Consider the following 15,847-nt stretch of genomic DNA (forward strand, 5'->3'; position numbering starts at 1 on the left):
CAGCAAAGGAGGAGGAGGATATGGCCAAATGTCAGTAGCTCATGCTCAGCCATTTATTTATACTTATGTTTTTGGCTGGTGAATTTATTTGTGGAAGAGAAATCAAAGTACAGTGAATGTTAGGCAACCAGCATCAAAAATAAGAGATGAGCATCCATAAAAGGTAGACTATTAACCCATTCCCAAATCCATCAGTTGAATAGCGTTCTTTGCTGTTTCTAAAATAAATTGTTACCTGCAGGTGATTTGAAGGGTTTTTTACAATCCACTTGACTTTATGTATTTTATTTTATTTTGTATATTTTTAAAGCAACTACAAACTTTGTGGCTTTAAAAGGGTATATTTGGTTTTGTTAAATCATCTTAAAAGTGATCATCTGTGATCAGAATTTTACAAGCAAAAACACTTTTCACATTTACTGCTGCATATATTTATTTATTTTTATTTATTTATTTTTATTTGTTTCATTTTTAGACCGCCCATAGCTAGTAGCTCTCTGGGCGGTGTACAAAACAGATTAAAAATACAATATTATAATAAAATCAATCACATATAACAACAATATTAAAATAAAGCGTAGACATAAACATTAACATTAAAACATTAAAAAGCCTGGGAGTACAGCCAGGTCTTAACCTGGCGCCTAAAAGAAAGCACCGTAGGCGCCAGGCGTATCTGTTCAGGTAAGCTGTTCCACAATTCGGGGGCCACTACAGAAAAGGCCCTAGATCTGGTAACAATCCTCCGGGCATCCTGGTGAGATGGTACCCGGAGGAGGGCCTTAGATACTGAACGAAGTGAACGGGTAGGTTCATAGCGGGAGAGGCGTTCCACAAGGTACTGTGGTCCCACACCGTGTAAGGCTTTATAGGTCAAAACCAGCACCTTGAATCTGGCTCGGAAACAAATAGGTAGCCAGTGCAAACGGGCCAGGACAGGTGTTATATGCGCAGACCGATTGGTCCTCGTCAATAGCCTGGCTGCCGCGTTTTGCACCAGCTGAAGTTTCCGAACTGTCTTCAAGGGCAGCCCTACGTAGAGTGCATTACAGTAATCCAGTCTAGAAGTTACCAGGGCGTGAACAACTGAAGCGAGATCGTCGCTGTCCAGATAGGGGCATAGTTGGGCTACTAAACGAAGATGGTAAAATGCATCAGTCTCTCTCTCTCTCTCTCTCTCTCTCTCTCTCTCTCTCTCTCTCTCTCTCTCTCTCTCTCTCTCTCTCTCTCTCTCTCTCTCTTCCTGAAAATAGCACTGGCAACATTTTGAAAAAGAGTGACAGCTTTACAATGTTTCCACAACTTTAAATTTCCCATCAGACAAAATTTTCCAAATCGGGCAATATGCACATGACTTAGAACTCACTTTCCACATAAAAATGACTCTCATGGGTACAACTGGTTCATTAGAGACTAAAAGACAATCTTAGCATCACTTACCCCTTAGTTTTTTTCTCTAGAGTATTAGCAGTTCACTGTTTGGCTTATTTGGGTTCAATTCAGATACCATGCCAACTATAGTTAAGGAAGTTTAACTGTAGTTTAGTATCATATCAGAATCAACACACCATGATTTGTGAACCCATGGGCTTGAAGATGTGGAAATACGAATGTTTCTAGCTATGGTTTGGAGTGGTATCTACATTTATAAGCCATAGTTACAGTTGTTTCTCTGTCTCGAGTCTTATGAGTGCACCTAAAGACTGTTCAGAGTAGATATAAAATGAAATTAGAGAAGTAGTTGTGAACCATAGCTTGCCTATATATTTGGAAGCTCAAACCTTTGGATTGGGTTGGTGTAATCTCTGAATTAAACTAGTCTTTGTATCAGTGTAAATCACATACATGCAGGCTCAGTTTTCCTGTTGAGAACATAAGAAGCTGCCTCACTGACAGGCTGTGGCTCTCCAGGGTTTCAGACAGGATTCTTTTTCAAGTTCTCTCTGGAGAAGTATTAAACCTGAAATCTTCTGCATGCAAAGCATGTACTCTGCCACTGAGCTACCACCAATTCCCAAAGGCAATTAAACAGGTTGTCTGAGTGAAGAGATAGGAGAATTTGGGAATTACAACTGAAATATTTTACATCTGAAGACATTTTTTAAATAGGTAACCCAGCATTCTTTGCCTCTACCATGCCTGATACTGTCGATACATTTAGACAAATGCAAGCCCTTTCATTTTCATTTAGAAAACTTGTGTAGGATTGAGCTAGATGCTCAAATGGAATTCACTAGGAAAGACTGCTTGGGTACAAATTCTGCAAGTGTACATCAGAGTGCTTTGGTTCAAAGATACAGCAGGAAATAATCCAACAATGAGGATTGTCCACAAAGGATAAGAATGTCCCAGGACTAAATTATGCCGTGACTGTTGATCTGTGCAAAATCAACAACTATGAAATTATTCTGTATAATTACACTGGTAATACAAAATAACAGTGTAATCGATAGATTCAGGATATGATAACTTCCATTAGTATCTTTTATGTGTGACTCTGAGGAAGTATTCATAAAAGTAGTGACTTCCATGTCATTCCAGACAATTATCTGACTACCTTTCGGGTCAAGGCTCTGCAAGTGTCCTTTGGAAATAGGCAGTTTGTCCTTTGGGAAAGCATTTTATAAGAACATTGAAGGGGGAAAGATGCGATTTGGAATATTTCCTTATTTCATCGTATTGGGAACCATGTGATATTTAATTGCTGAAACAGTTAGGATTCTTCTATCTAATAGTGGAGATTTCAATTTTTGTTTGTTTTATATTGTAGTCTGGAGATCACCAGAGAGATCTGTGGATATTGCTATATGTGCCGGGCTTTTTATTTTAAAAAAGATACACATTTGTGATTGGCGGTCTTTTCTGCATTAAGATTAGCTTATGATTACAGTGAATATTGAAACAATCTATTAGACTGATTATATGGCAAGAGGATGGATTTCTGATTGGATTTCACCACAAACACTGAAGGGATTTCTTATACTGCTGGCCAGTTGTGATTTTCAGAGTACAAGACACTGTTGTTGTTATGTGCCTTCAAGTCGATTATGACTTATGGTGAACCTATGAATCGGTGACCTCCAGTAGCATCTTGTATAAACCACCCTGTTCAGATCTTGTAAATTCAGGTCTGTGGCTTCCTTTATGAAATCAATCCATCTCTGGTTTGGTCTTCCTCTTTTTCAACTCCCTTCTGTTTTCCCCAGCATGATTGTCTATTCTAGTGAATCATGTCTTCTCATAATGTGTCCAAAGTATGATAACTTAAGTTTCATCATTTTAGATTCTAGTGATAGTTCTGATTTAATTTGTTCTAACACTCAATTATTAGTCTTTTTCGCAGTCTGTGGTATGCACAAAGCTCTCCTCCAACCACATTTCAAATGAGTTTATTTTTCTCTTATCCGCTTTTTTCACTGTCCAACTTTCACATCCATACACAGAGACTGGGAATACCATGGTCTGAATGATCCTGACTTTAGTGTTCAGTGATACATCTTTGCATTTGAGGACCTTTTCTAGTTCTCTCATAGCTGCCCTCCCAGTCCTAGCCTTCTTCTAATTTCTTGACTATTGTCTCCATCTTAGTTAATGACTGTGCCAAGGTTTTGACAATCCTTGACAAGTTCAATGTCCTCATTGTCAACTTTAAAGTTACATTAACCTTGTGTTGTCGTTACTTTAATCTTCTTGATGTTCAGCTGTAGTCCTGCTTTTGTGCTTTCCTCTTTAACTTCCAACAGCATTTGTTTCAAATCATTACTGGTTTCTACTAGTAGTATGGTATTGCGTGCATATCTTAAATTACTGATATTTCTCCCTCCAATTTTCAACGCCTCCATCTTGGTCCAATCCCACTTTCCTTTTGATATGTTCTGCATATAGGTTAAACAACTAGGGTGATAAAATAAACCCATCTCACACCCTTTCTGATTGGGAACCAGTTGGTTTCTCCATATTCTGTCCTTACAGTAGCCTCTTGTCCAGAGTATAGGTTGTGCATTAGGACCATCAGATGTTGTGGCACCTGCATTTCTTTTAAATTATTCCATAGTTTTTCGTGATCTACACAATCAAAGGCTTTGCTGTAATCTATAAAGCACAGGATGATATTCTTCTGAAATTCCTTGCTCCATTCCATTATCCAACGTATATTTGCGATATGATCTCTGGTACCTCTTACTTTCTAAATCCAGCTTGGACATCTGGCTTTCCTCGCTCCATATATGGTAGGAGCATTTGTTGTAGAATCTTGAGCATTATTTTACTTTCATGGATATTAAGGCAATAGTTGGATAATTACTGCATTCTCTGGGATCCCCTTTCTTTGGAATTGGGATGTATATTGACCACTTCCAGTCTGTTGGCCATTGTTTAGTTTTCCATATTTGTTGACAAATTTTTGTCAAACTTTGGACAGATTCAGTCTCAGTAACTTGTAGCAACTCTGTTGGTATGCCATCTGTTCCTGGTGATTTGTTTCTTCCAAGTATTTTAAGGGCAGCTTTCACCACACATTCTAAAATTTCTGGTTCCTTGTCATACAGTTCCTCCGTGAATGAATCTGTCATCCTGGCATCTCTTTTATATAGATCTTCAGTGTGTTGCTTCCATCTTCCTTTTATTTCATCTTGGTCAGTTTCTGTGTTTCCCTGTTGATTATTCAACATCCTTACTCTTGATTTAAATTTCCCTTTAATTTCTCTCATCTTTTGGAATAGAGCTCTTGTTCTACCCTTTTTTGTAGTCCTCTTCTATTTCTCTTTGTCCCTACGTACTAGTTGCTGTATTATTGCATTTAGGGTTCTAATCGTGTTTCTATCTCTTTTGCTTTCCTTCTCTCTTTAACCATTTTAAGAGTTTCATCAGTCATCCATTGAGGTCTTTCTCTCTTTTTAACTAGAGGTATTGTCTTTTCGCATTCTTCCCTGATAATGTCTCTGACTTCCCTCCATAGTTCTTCTGGTTATCTATCAACTAAGTTTAAAGCCTCAAATCTGATCTTTATATTCTTCTGGGATGTTATTTAAATTGTATTTTGGCGTTATGATTGCTTTGTTCTTCTTCTTTAGTTTTACTTTGATTTTTGTTATTACCAGTTCATAATCTGTACAGCAGTGTGCTCCTGGTCTTGATTTTGCAGAAAGTATGGAATGTCTCCATTTTCTGCTTCCAATTATATAACTGATTTGATTCCTATATTGATCATTTGATGATGTCCATGTGTACAGTCGTCTTTTTGGTTGCTCAAAAACTGTGTTTGTAAGAAACAAATTATTGGCTTCACAGAATTCGGTAAGTTTTTGTCCTGCTTCATTTCTATCACCTAAGTCCTGTTTTCCCACAATTTCTCATTCTTCTCTGATCCCTACTTTTGCATTCCAGTCCCCCATGATTATCAGAACATCTTGTTATGGTGTGTTATCAATTTCTTCCTGTAATTCTGTGTAAAATCGGTCCAATTCCTCTTCTTCTGTGTTTGCCGTTGGAGCGTAGACTTGGATGATGGTAATGTTGATAGGTTTCTCATTTAATCTCATTGATATCACTCATTCAGACCTTGTGTTATAGCTCCTAATTGCTTTTGCTACATCACTTCTCACTATTAAAGCAACCCCATTTCTTCTTAATTTCTCATTTCCTGCATAAAATATTTTGTAGTTGCCTGATTGAAAATGTCCCATTCCAGTCCATTTTAATTCACTCACGCCAAGTATTGTAATGTTGATGCATTTCATTTCTCTCTTGACAATTTCTAACTTTCCCGGGTTCATGCTTCTCACATTCCATGTTCCTATTGTGTATGTCGTACAACTCGGGACTCTCCTTTCACATCTGTGCACATCAGCCTCTGGGCTTCCATTCAGCTTTGGCCCAGTGGCGTCATTAGTTATAGCAGTTCTCGTACTTGTCCATTTTTCTTCCCCAGTAGCTTGCTGAGTGCCTGGGGGTCTCATCTTCCAGCACTATCTCGTGTTGCATTTTGGATACTCTGTTCATAGGGTTTTCATGGTAAGAGGTATTCAGAGGTGGTTTACCATTGCCTTCCTCTGAATTTGGATGCATCTTAGTCTGGTGTCTCATCTTTGACCATTCTGCCATGGGTGCCCCTGATAGGAGTCTAGCCTCTTGGTCTAGACTCCTGACGGCATTGCTCTCAGCTTCTTCAACACTCTCAAACCCCCTTGCCATGTTAAGGTATGCATCCTAGAGGAGATCAAGACACTGTAAGAAGTTTAATTCTTCCTGCATGTTCTCATTACAACAGTGTTTTGTATTCTCAATATAATTAGAGATTTTTTCCATATGTATAGCTTGCAGTAGCATGGTTTCCCACATGATTAAAGCAAAGGATGTGGGCTGCAGAAGTCTGAATTCAAATCTCCACTCAACAATGAAAAATAATGAATGATCTTATTTTAGCCATTGGCATTGACATTAACATTGACATAATATTTATACATGCTAACCTGAGCACCTTGAAAAAGGGATAGGATATGAATGTGATACGCACAGTAGTCTGCAGTATAATGATTATCATTGTTTCATTCATTGTGGTGGAGACAAATTATTTGATTATTTTATCTTTTTGGCTTAACATTCATCCTCCCTCCCCTTTATGAAATAATAGTATGATCTTGAAATAAATTGGCCTCAAAGTTTATTATGTTGCATCCATAATCCAGCAAAGATTATTATAATGTGGTATTTATTTAGAGTATATATACAATATTCATTCATATTCTGTTTGAAACCTGGTGTCCCTTAATAAATTGCAAGAGAACTTAGTGGTATTGATGACAGCAAAATGCAATTTTCTTGGTAATTTGTTTGTGCTTATATTTTGTATAGTGTTGCCTCATATTAAACTCTCATTGCTTGCTTGGGGGAAAAATCTACAAATGTTTATCATAAGGCAAGCCTTTACTACAAAGGCTGTAGTTGAAAAGATTTTTAAAAAGAGCATGTGGCCTTTATCTAACTGTAAGTAATGCCCTAGTTTCTGTCTGGCAGGAAAAAAAATCAAGTACTCTAAAATGATCTCAGTAATCATGTCACTGCAGTGATGACCAGTGTTTGGTAAACTGCTAAAAGCGTGGGGTATGGCTGGGAATGTGGTGTCTTAACAGCAAAGCTTACTGAAGATGCAAATAACTCCCCAAATAAACTTTTATTTTTATTTTTTTAAAAAAAACAGATATTTGATTTTTTGTGTTTCTTTTGTGTTTTCTTTTTTATTCTTTTTTTCCTTTTCTTTCATAACTCTGAACAATGTAGGTGTCTAGTCACATACAGGTCTTAGCAAGGAAGAAAGTTCGAGAAATTCAAGCCGCCATTAAGGTACGTTTGGCTTGCCCAGTTGTAGGGGGCTTTTCATCTCCATGGTTACAGGCTTTTCCTTTGTTTCCCTCCCCTCCCCTCCCCTGCAGGTGTCTAGTCACATTCAGGTTCTTGCCAGAAGGAAATCTCGTGATTTTCATTCCAAGCTGAAGGTATGCGCTTTTCTGCTTTTGGGCTTGTGGTTGCTATGCATTTCACTTCCTGTTTTCCCTGGTGATTGGTGAATGCTTGGTGCTGTGATTCTTGTAACCTAGTTTCCTTGCATGTGGTGGCTGTTTACATTTCTTTGTGTTTAATCTCTTCCCTTCTCTCTGATTTCTGCACTAGCACCTATATTAAATTATTTTAACAACCTTGAAAATGGTACTTGCTGTGTGCATGCTACTTTTTTTATAAAATGTGGTTCTTTTTTTAAAAAAAACCATTAGCTTAGAGTTCTATTACAAAACATTGCAGTTAAATAAAATGAGTTCTGTGTGTGCATAAACAACATGCAGCTGCAGTTTGATAAGCAATATTTAAATGGTTTTGTTACCTGGGTTTTTTAAACACTTGTAAGGATTTTTTTAAAAAATTCTGATAAGCATTAGATTCCCATCCTACTCAGACTATTTTATACTTGTATGATATTTTCAGAGTTACTAATTTGCCAGATCTACCTCTGAATCACCCCACCCTCAAATTAAAGTATTTACACTAGCTGTGATCCACTCAAAGTGAAGCACTTTCAGTTCTCTTTGGCTTCAATGGAAGTCACACATATGCTCTTAGATTGAAATCAGTGGGGCTAAAGGGGCTTAACTTTGAGTTTTGCCCTTTCTTGAGATCCTGCATCAAGTCATTAGACAGGATGGAATGTCCCTTGAAGCCCCCCTGAGGGGGGCAGTCTGCTCAAAAGTGGGAAGGAGGTGAAGGGATTGTACAATCCCATTTGTACAAATTTGACTGCAGTCCTAAAGTCACATATGGGGGAGTAAACTCCACTGAGTACAGTGGGACTTACTTCTGAGTAAATGTATGTAGGATGGGCTGTTCGAATCATTTCATCTTGGTAGTTTCTTAAATAGAACCTCCTGGGGAAGATACTCATTGCCTTTCTTAAATTTAACTTTTAAGAATAATGACCCTTTTTTCTTTTCTCATTTCTGAGAGCAGATAAGAAGCAATAGAAAATGCTTTCTTTTCAAAGTTTAACCCTGCAGTTTTACATGAAAGAATCCTTGCATGTTTTCAACTCAGCAGCTTAAAAGTATGAAAAAAAATATATGTTGAGGAGTTAGGGTTTTTTGTTTTGATTTGTTCTAATATTTTTTAGTAAACAGTAGCATCTAAGATCAAACTAATGTTTTTTTGCTGAGCTATTTAGGAAAAAAGTAAAAACATTTCAGAAAGCGATTGGGCTGCCTTAAGTGGTAAATACTGTAATGATGTTTGCCACCATACTGGAACTGCAATATCTAAATAACAGACTGGCTTTGTAACTGTCCTACTTGTCAGGAGCTTTTGGTTTTCATTATGCTGTGGGCAGCATGCTGGCAAGCTTGTATGGCTGTTGGTGGCTGGCTTGTGAGCTGCACTGGCTGAGCAGTCGCGGTTGGTGAAGAACTAAGACAACTTAAAAATGCTGCTTCTTAACCCTGGGTGCAACTATACAGAAGGCTGTAGCATTTTAGACTAAACTATCAAACTTAATGGCTAAAATTAGGCATCTTAGCTCATGTTTAGAAAATCAAGCAGTGTACTGACACCACGTATGTACCTAAATTTATACTGGGCACCTGCAGACACCTTTGTTGGAACTAAAGTCAGTTATTTGTTAGCATGGACTACCTGCTTAGATTTCTACCAAATAGCCTCTTCTTAGGCTTTTAGGAGTAAAGTGTTGCAATTCTGTTTAGAAAAACCATAAGAATGCGTTTCTTATCCATATCTAAAATATTAAAAATATGCCGCTTTTAAAGTTGCACTTATTTCTTATTGCTGCACCACCTTTATGATGATGAAGCTTTCTGCAGAGCAAGGCAGCAAAGTAAACATCAATGATACCTGCAAGTCCTCTTTCCTGGTGGGCAGTCTTTCTGTTTAGTGATTGCTTAGTGATTTTTTCTCTTGAAGGCACTGGTTCTATGGAATTTGCTTAAAGAATCTGCTGATGCATCTATCAAGTAATAATTTCTGCCACTCCCACAATGTCAGCATGTACATCAGTGCAAAGAGACAAGTTGCTACAGTAAAATGTGCTTTGAGTGACAAGGCACCAATGAAAATTAACCACTGGTTCTTATACCATAAGTCTTCTTCTCAAGCTTCCCTCTCACTGCAGTGAAAAAATAACCAGGAGATGTTTTCATAGGAAAAGATAGAGAATAACAACAATAAAAAATATACAAGGGCAGTGACTCCTTCTATGCAAAATATATATTTTTATGTGAAGTAGAAATATATATCCATAGTCCTAAATCTTAAGGGAAGAAATAGACAAAAGCACTAAATCAGATGGTTCTCCAAAACAGTATCCATGATTACTTTGGGAGTGGGTATGAGGTTTGTACATTCTTTCCCTGCCATCTTTATCAATGTATAATGTAACAATGAAATTGAGTCTATCTTGCATTTATTCAATATGGAATCTCCTTGACCATCTTGTGTAGAACCTGCTTTATGGGATTCTACCACATGGGACCGGCAAGATACTGCACTGAAATAAATGTAGGACCTATGTTTTATTAAGTCAGTATGCAAGGACAGCAGAAGAATATGGGAGGGGATGTGCAAGTCTGAAATCTTCTCCCAAATTTAACACAGATACAATCCTGATGGCTATGTCTTATTCAGCTCAGGTCTCATGCCTGCTTTTTTCTGGCTCCTGTGGGTTGGGTGAGAAGAAGTAGTGAGTAGTGTGCTGTGCCAATTTTTTTAAAAACCAAAGGGGAGAAAAAATGTCAATGAAATTCTATAGGTGGGATGCATGGTTTTATCTTGCTTGCCTTACTTTTGTGGTAGCCGAGAGTGATTGTAACTGTCTTTTTTTGTTCTGCAAGCCGTCTCACGAGTGGTCAGCACTCTGCAGCCTTCCCAGTTGTCTGCACTTCAATTAAAGGCCAGGGAAAAACATCTTGAGGTAACTCTTACCATAGAACTTTTTGAGATCAGGAAGTGTGGATAGCCTGGGAGGCTGCAGAGGATTGGGGAAATGTTTCTTGGAAAGAATAAACATCAAACCACCCTTGACTACCTTGCAATGCTAGGGCAAGCTCAAAACCCACACGTACAGAAATTTTAATGAAATTCTAAAATGCCTCGAATGAGGCATAAAAAAATGGAAGCCTAATTCATGGGGGCAGGGGTCTTTTGAGAAAATGGACAGATTTCAGCACTGTACTAGAAATGACAAACAATTATTTGTAAAAAGCCTCTCCTAGAGTTTATGTATGCTAGGGAATAGGTGGGTGATTGAGATAGCAAGCAGTGCCTGCTCTCAATCTGCCTGCACCAAGAGGAATACTGAATATGTTTGCTCCTGCATTCCTGATCATTCTAAGGAGCAGCATCCCCTTATAGTTCTTTTGGAAGACACATCAGCCAAGATACAATCAAAGCAATTTAATTACTTGGTAATACCAAGTAAGAGTAAGAAAGGGAGATATTTATGGGCTTTATATGAAGCTGCAAGTCACCTTCAAGGTTTGACTTCCTCCTCAGACTTCTATACCAGTGATTACTGTCCCTTACGGGGGGGGGTAGATTTATGCTAAAAACTCATGTGCCAAACTTTAGTTTACATTCTGAGCTGTAGTATGTTTTCAGGGAAATATCATTTGATTCATAATACATCAGAGTGTTAAGAGCTGTGCAAATCTGTATTTTGAATTCAATAATTATGAACTTCAGCAGCATCACAGTCTGACTGATGATTACTTAATAAGAGCATTATTCACTTGATATCATGCATACAGAGAAAATTCTGCACGGGGCAAGTGGATCAAATATGTCGGCCCCATCTCTGACATTAACACATTTTGCAGAAGATCTGAATAGAACCTATACACAATGAGGCCCCATTTTCAGATTTTTGTGGTGCTTGTGCAGGCTCTGTTTGAAGTTGCTGGACATACAGATGTTTTCAGTAGATGTGATCCTACAGTCTATTGTTCCCTGTATGTGCCGTGTCCAAAGAACAGGGCTACATGCAGCTCCAACACTGGTTCAGAAGGTCCAGAAAATCTAGAAATGCCACTGAAGCAGATACTAATAACTCATCCTTGTCTTGGGGATGAAGACAAACAGGATCAAGAAAGGAAAGAGCAAGCCCATATCTCTCTGGTTATGAGACTCAAGGGAGAAACATCATGAAAGCAGAATGCTCTGTCCCTGTAGCCCTCAACTTAGTCAACAAAACAAGTTCAAGCACATGATGCCTAATTGCACTTGATTTGTTACACAGCCACCAGGCCCAATCCAGAGTTGTAGTGAAACAAGCTAGTCTTGCAGTGTTCAGGGAGGAGTTTCTCTCTGCCACCTGCAAGCTATTCCCAGTGCTTTTCTGTGGGCACCTGCCTAGTGCTTTCAGAATTGCAGTCTAGGATCCAAATATAAATGAACTAATAATGGAAATATGGGCCAGAAGAAAATAAAGGCATAATATGCATTTTGTTTGTTAGGATATTTAGCTCAAGGAATCATAATGGCTCAGGTCAAATAACAGTACATAAAAACCAAAGCTCAAATGATAACAGCTTACATCCACACAGCTGTCCACAAATAAAATAATTCCTTTGTCCCAAAAGAGCTATTGATCCAGTGGAAAATCATGTGTGTAGAAGCGAGAAGAGGCAATTTTGCTCTCATCCTTCCAGAGGGTCCCGCAATCTTTCAGAGCAGATTTTGAAGGAGGCGTGTAAGGAAGAATTGACAAAACTCCAATTCCATTGGTGGATGCTTCTGCTAGCAGGAGCAAAGTCTGAATCTAAGCTAATACATAAAACATCAAAACTTAATATTAATTTTAAATACATTAGCACACACAAGTGGCTTAACTGTTATCCATAAATAGCTGACATCTGTATTTTTTGATATAAGGATGTGGCCTGTCCATATCCCCTGTCTTAATAAGCAGTGAGAATATAGCCAATTGGAATACATTTATATAAATAAACATACAAAGATGCAGTTTCTAGAGGTGTGTTTGTATGGTAACAACCTTACTATGCTTACGGCACATTGGTATTCCTAAACATGCGATGTACCTGAGAGGATGGCAAATCAGAGCTTCTAAGTACATGAGCCTGGGAACACATGCCTGCCTTTGCCATGCCTTGCTGTGTGAAATGCCTCTAGATTACCACAGATACAGGGTCCAGAGAAGTTTATACATTCTAACCAAAGTTTGAAAATGTTTCCATAAGTGACCGAAGCTTCTTGAATGTTAGTAATGACAGTTTGATAGTTCAAAAAGAGATTACCATTAAACTAGGAAATACCACAACTCTTCCTTTTGCACTGGTGTACTATAATTTATTTATTTTTTGTAAACACTGAACAATTTCATATTGGGGGAAAATAGATGTAATCCCCCCACAATATATAAGCAGGTGTATAGATATGAAAAGAGTAATTTTTTTCTTAGAGATTACTGGAAAGAAAAGACAAAGATTTAATTTTCATTAGCATATGTGTTTAAAATTCATTAAAGGAAGCCAAAAAATTAAAAATGCCTACAGTTCACATGTATGCGGTGCTTTAAAATCCATTAGTGTACATTCCACGCTGCCTGCATGTAAAAAGAAAATACTGTTGACAGTTAGGATGCTAAAGATAGCTCTATATAGCTTTTTCTTTTTCTTGTTTTTAATAAATGAACAATGATAAAAGCCTTGAAAAATTCCCTTTGATGTGAATGGAGTCTTCTGCATTTTGAGATACAATAAGATGGATTAATTGCTCCTCATTAGGCAGCAAGTTGGAACAGCTTTGAATGTGCATTCTCTTTTTAACATTCGCTATTGCCTGGCTGAAATAGCCGGCTTTTGTATTTACTACTGTCTTCGCTAATAATAAGCAAATTGGAGATCATGGCTACAATTATTCAACTGTCTTTTGTCCAATACAATTGTATACTTCCATGGTTTGTTTTTTTAGTTACCACAAATAATTTCAGAAGTTATTCAAATCAATATATATGCAGAACTAAGATCTGCGAGATTACTTATTAGGAAACTGTTTTATGTTATTATTTTATGCTTTACGCTAAAATCCATTTTAATAGCAAATTGCAGCTTCTTTGATTTCACATTTTTAAAGTAATGTTTTATTAGATGTCTGTGTGGGTTTTAATGAAAATATATAATATATAATACTACAGATTTTTTTTTAAAATTTTTTATATTATCCCTTCTTTTAATTATACTTAGAACATATTTTCAAAAGTTATACTGAATACCTGTTTTATCTCCCTGGGACACAAAATCATTTTTGTTAGAGCAGATTGGTTGGGCTCATTGAATTATTTTAAAGAGTATGTTGGTGTTAAAACAAAAGTATGTTGGTTTTAAAACAGATTATGACCAAAGTTCCTTAATTTTGTGTATAAAATTCATTTCAACCTGTTTCATCATAGATTTTAAAAATGGAATGACTTGCACTGATTGGCCACATTTTGGCATCATGCTTATCTTTAGGTTTTAGTTTTTTAAACCAACCAACAAAACTATAACATATATGCTTATCTTAGGTTTTGTTTTTGTTTAAAAAACAAACCTATAATTAACATTAACCACCACTTGTCAGTTCAGATGACATGACAAGCTGTGGCTAAGCAAAAATGGAAGCAACAGTTTCCAAACTCTTCCAGTTGTGGCTACACCAAAAGGAGAAGAGTAGGAAGCATGGTAGTGTGATGCTTGTCAAACTAAACCATTGTGTAGTATGTTGTCCAAACACGGCCCATATTTTCATCTTGTGTGACTATTGTTTCAAAACCAGTGGGCACTGATTCATTAAAAGATGTGTTTGTGTACATTGGATTTTAATATATCCCATATAGCTTAATGCTCTTGAATGGCTTGCAACTTCAAAATAAGTAGCTATCATGAAAAGATTCAAATCAACTTTGTAACAGCTGCAGCCCTGAGAGATTTGTGGAATGCAGAGGGTAACCATCAGCATCCTGTGCTCTCTCCACAAACACCTTTCTTCCTCTTTTCCCCTCCAGTCTCTTTTGTATGGTTTACACACGTCTCAGACTCCCCCCCTTCTGTTAGTCTTTACCCTGCGCAACCACTTTTTCTGACCCTGCAAGAAATTGGAATATCTTTTATTTATGCCTTTACTCAAAGTGTTTGATGTTCACAAATTTAGGGGGGAAAGATAATGAAAAAGAACCATAATGAAGTTGTATAAAATTATGAAATGTGTAGAAGATGGATAGAGAGGAATTTCACTTACACTGTCTCATAACCCTAGAATTTGGAATCACCCATTGAAATTTGCCATGAGCATAATCATGACAGACAAAGCAATTACAAAGTGCATAAATAACTTATGGAATTCACTGTCACAACTTGGATAGAAAAGCAATGCCATGGGGTCTACTGCTATGGGGAGGCAGTGATGGCCACCAGCTTGGATAGCTTTAAAGAGGATTGGACAAATACATAAAGGATAAGGCTATCAGTGGTTACTAGCCATGGTGGCTGTGCTCTGCCTCTACAGTCGGAGGCAGTATGCTTCTGAATACCAGTTGCTGGAAATTGCAGGAGGGGAGAGCACTCTTGTGCTCAGGTCCTTCTTACAGGCTTCCCATGGGCATCTGGTTGGCCACTGTGAAAACTGGATGCTGGAGCAGATGGACCATTGACCTGATCTAGCAGGTTCGTCTTATGTTCTTATTTTTCTTTTATGCACAAACTTCTCCCCACTTAGGCATCTTTCCCACCTCTTCTGACCACTTTCTCTTTCTACATGTTTTATTAGAGCTCATGCCTCTCATACTACATCCTCCTAATTCCCTTTCAAAAGCGGGAGGGGTTTTACAGGGGACAAAGGCTATGTAGAGAAGTCTATATTGTATCTTATTTGGCTGGAGGTTATTTTTCTCTGTAGAACAGGATATTGTAATGGTTCCTGTGTGTCCAAACAGTAAAACTCTTGCTCAGTTTAGTCAAGAATTTAGATATTGTTATTCAGCTCAGAAATGTATGTATCAAAAAAATTTTAAATGCAAAAAACCACACAAAAAACCCTAAAATGATTTTAAAAAAAGTTTCCAAGATGTCCAAGAACTATTTCAGTGTCATTTTGTGGAAATGCTGGTCTGTTCTGAGGGTTCAGAGACCAATACTGGATGAGAGTCAACCAAAGAACACTTTAAACTACAGGAGAATAATATTAGCAGTACTACCAACAGAATCCCATCATGGCACTTTAAGGCAGAATATCGTAAGCTAAATATCTGTTCACATTTGCCTACTGACTGCATAATTTCAGCTGACTACAATTAAGCTATTTC

General features: G+C 37.5%; 1 protein-coding gene across 13 annotated transcripts in view; it reads left to right on the forward strand.

The window, feature by feature from the left end:
• Positions 1-15,847, forward strand: part of TEAD1 (TEA domain transcription factor 1) — a 281,699-nt gene that overhangs the window by 209,294 nt on the left and 56,558 nt on the right. For 8 of the 13 annotated variants that reach the window (XM_061610453.1, XM_061610450.1, XM_061610451.1 and 5 more), the window contains 2 exons: positions 7,279-7,341; positions 7,431-7,493. The exons of 1 other annotated variant lie outside the window; for it this stretch is intronic. In XM_061610453.1, coding sequence (XP_061466437.1) covers positions 7,279-7,341; positions 7,431-7,493 — 126 coding nt within the window. The remainder of the gene's footprint in view (positions 1-7,278; positions 7,342-7,430; positions 7,494-15,847) is intronic. 4 more of the 13 variants (XM_061610457.1, XM_061610462.1, XM_061610460.1 and 1 more) reach the window with 2 other exon arrangements.

This window comes from Rhineura floridana, chromosome 2 (genome assembly GCF_030035675.1).
Source record: "Rhineura floridana isolate rRhiFlo1 chromosome 2, rRhiFlo1.hap2, whole genome shotgun sequence".
In the NCBI taxonomy this organism is placed as follows: domain Eukaryota; kingdom Metazoa; phylum Chordata; class Lepidosauria; order Squamata; family Rhineuridae; genus Rhineura; species Rhineura floridana.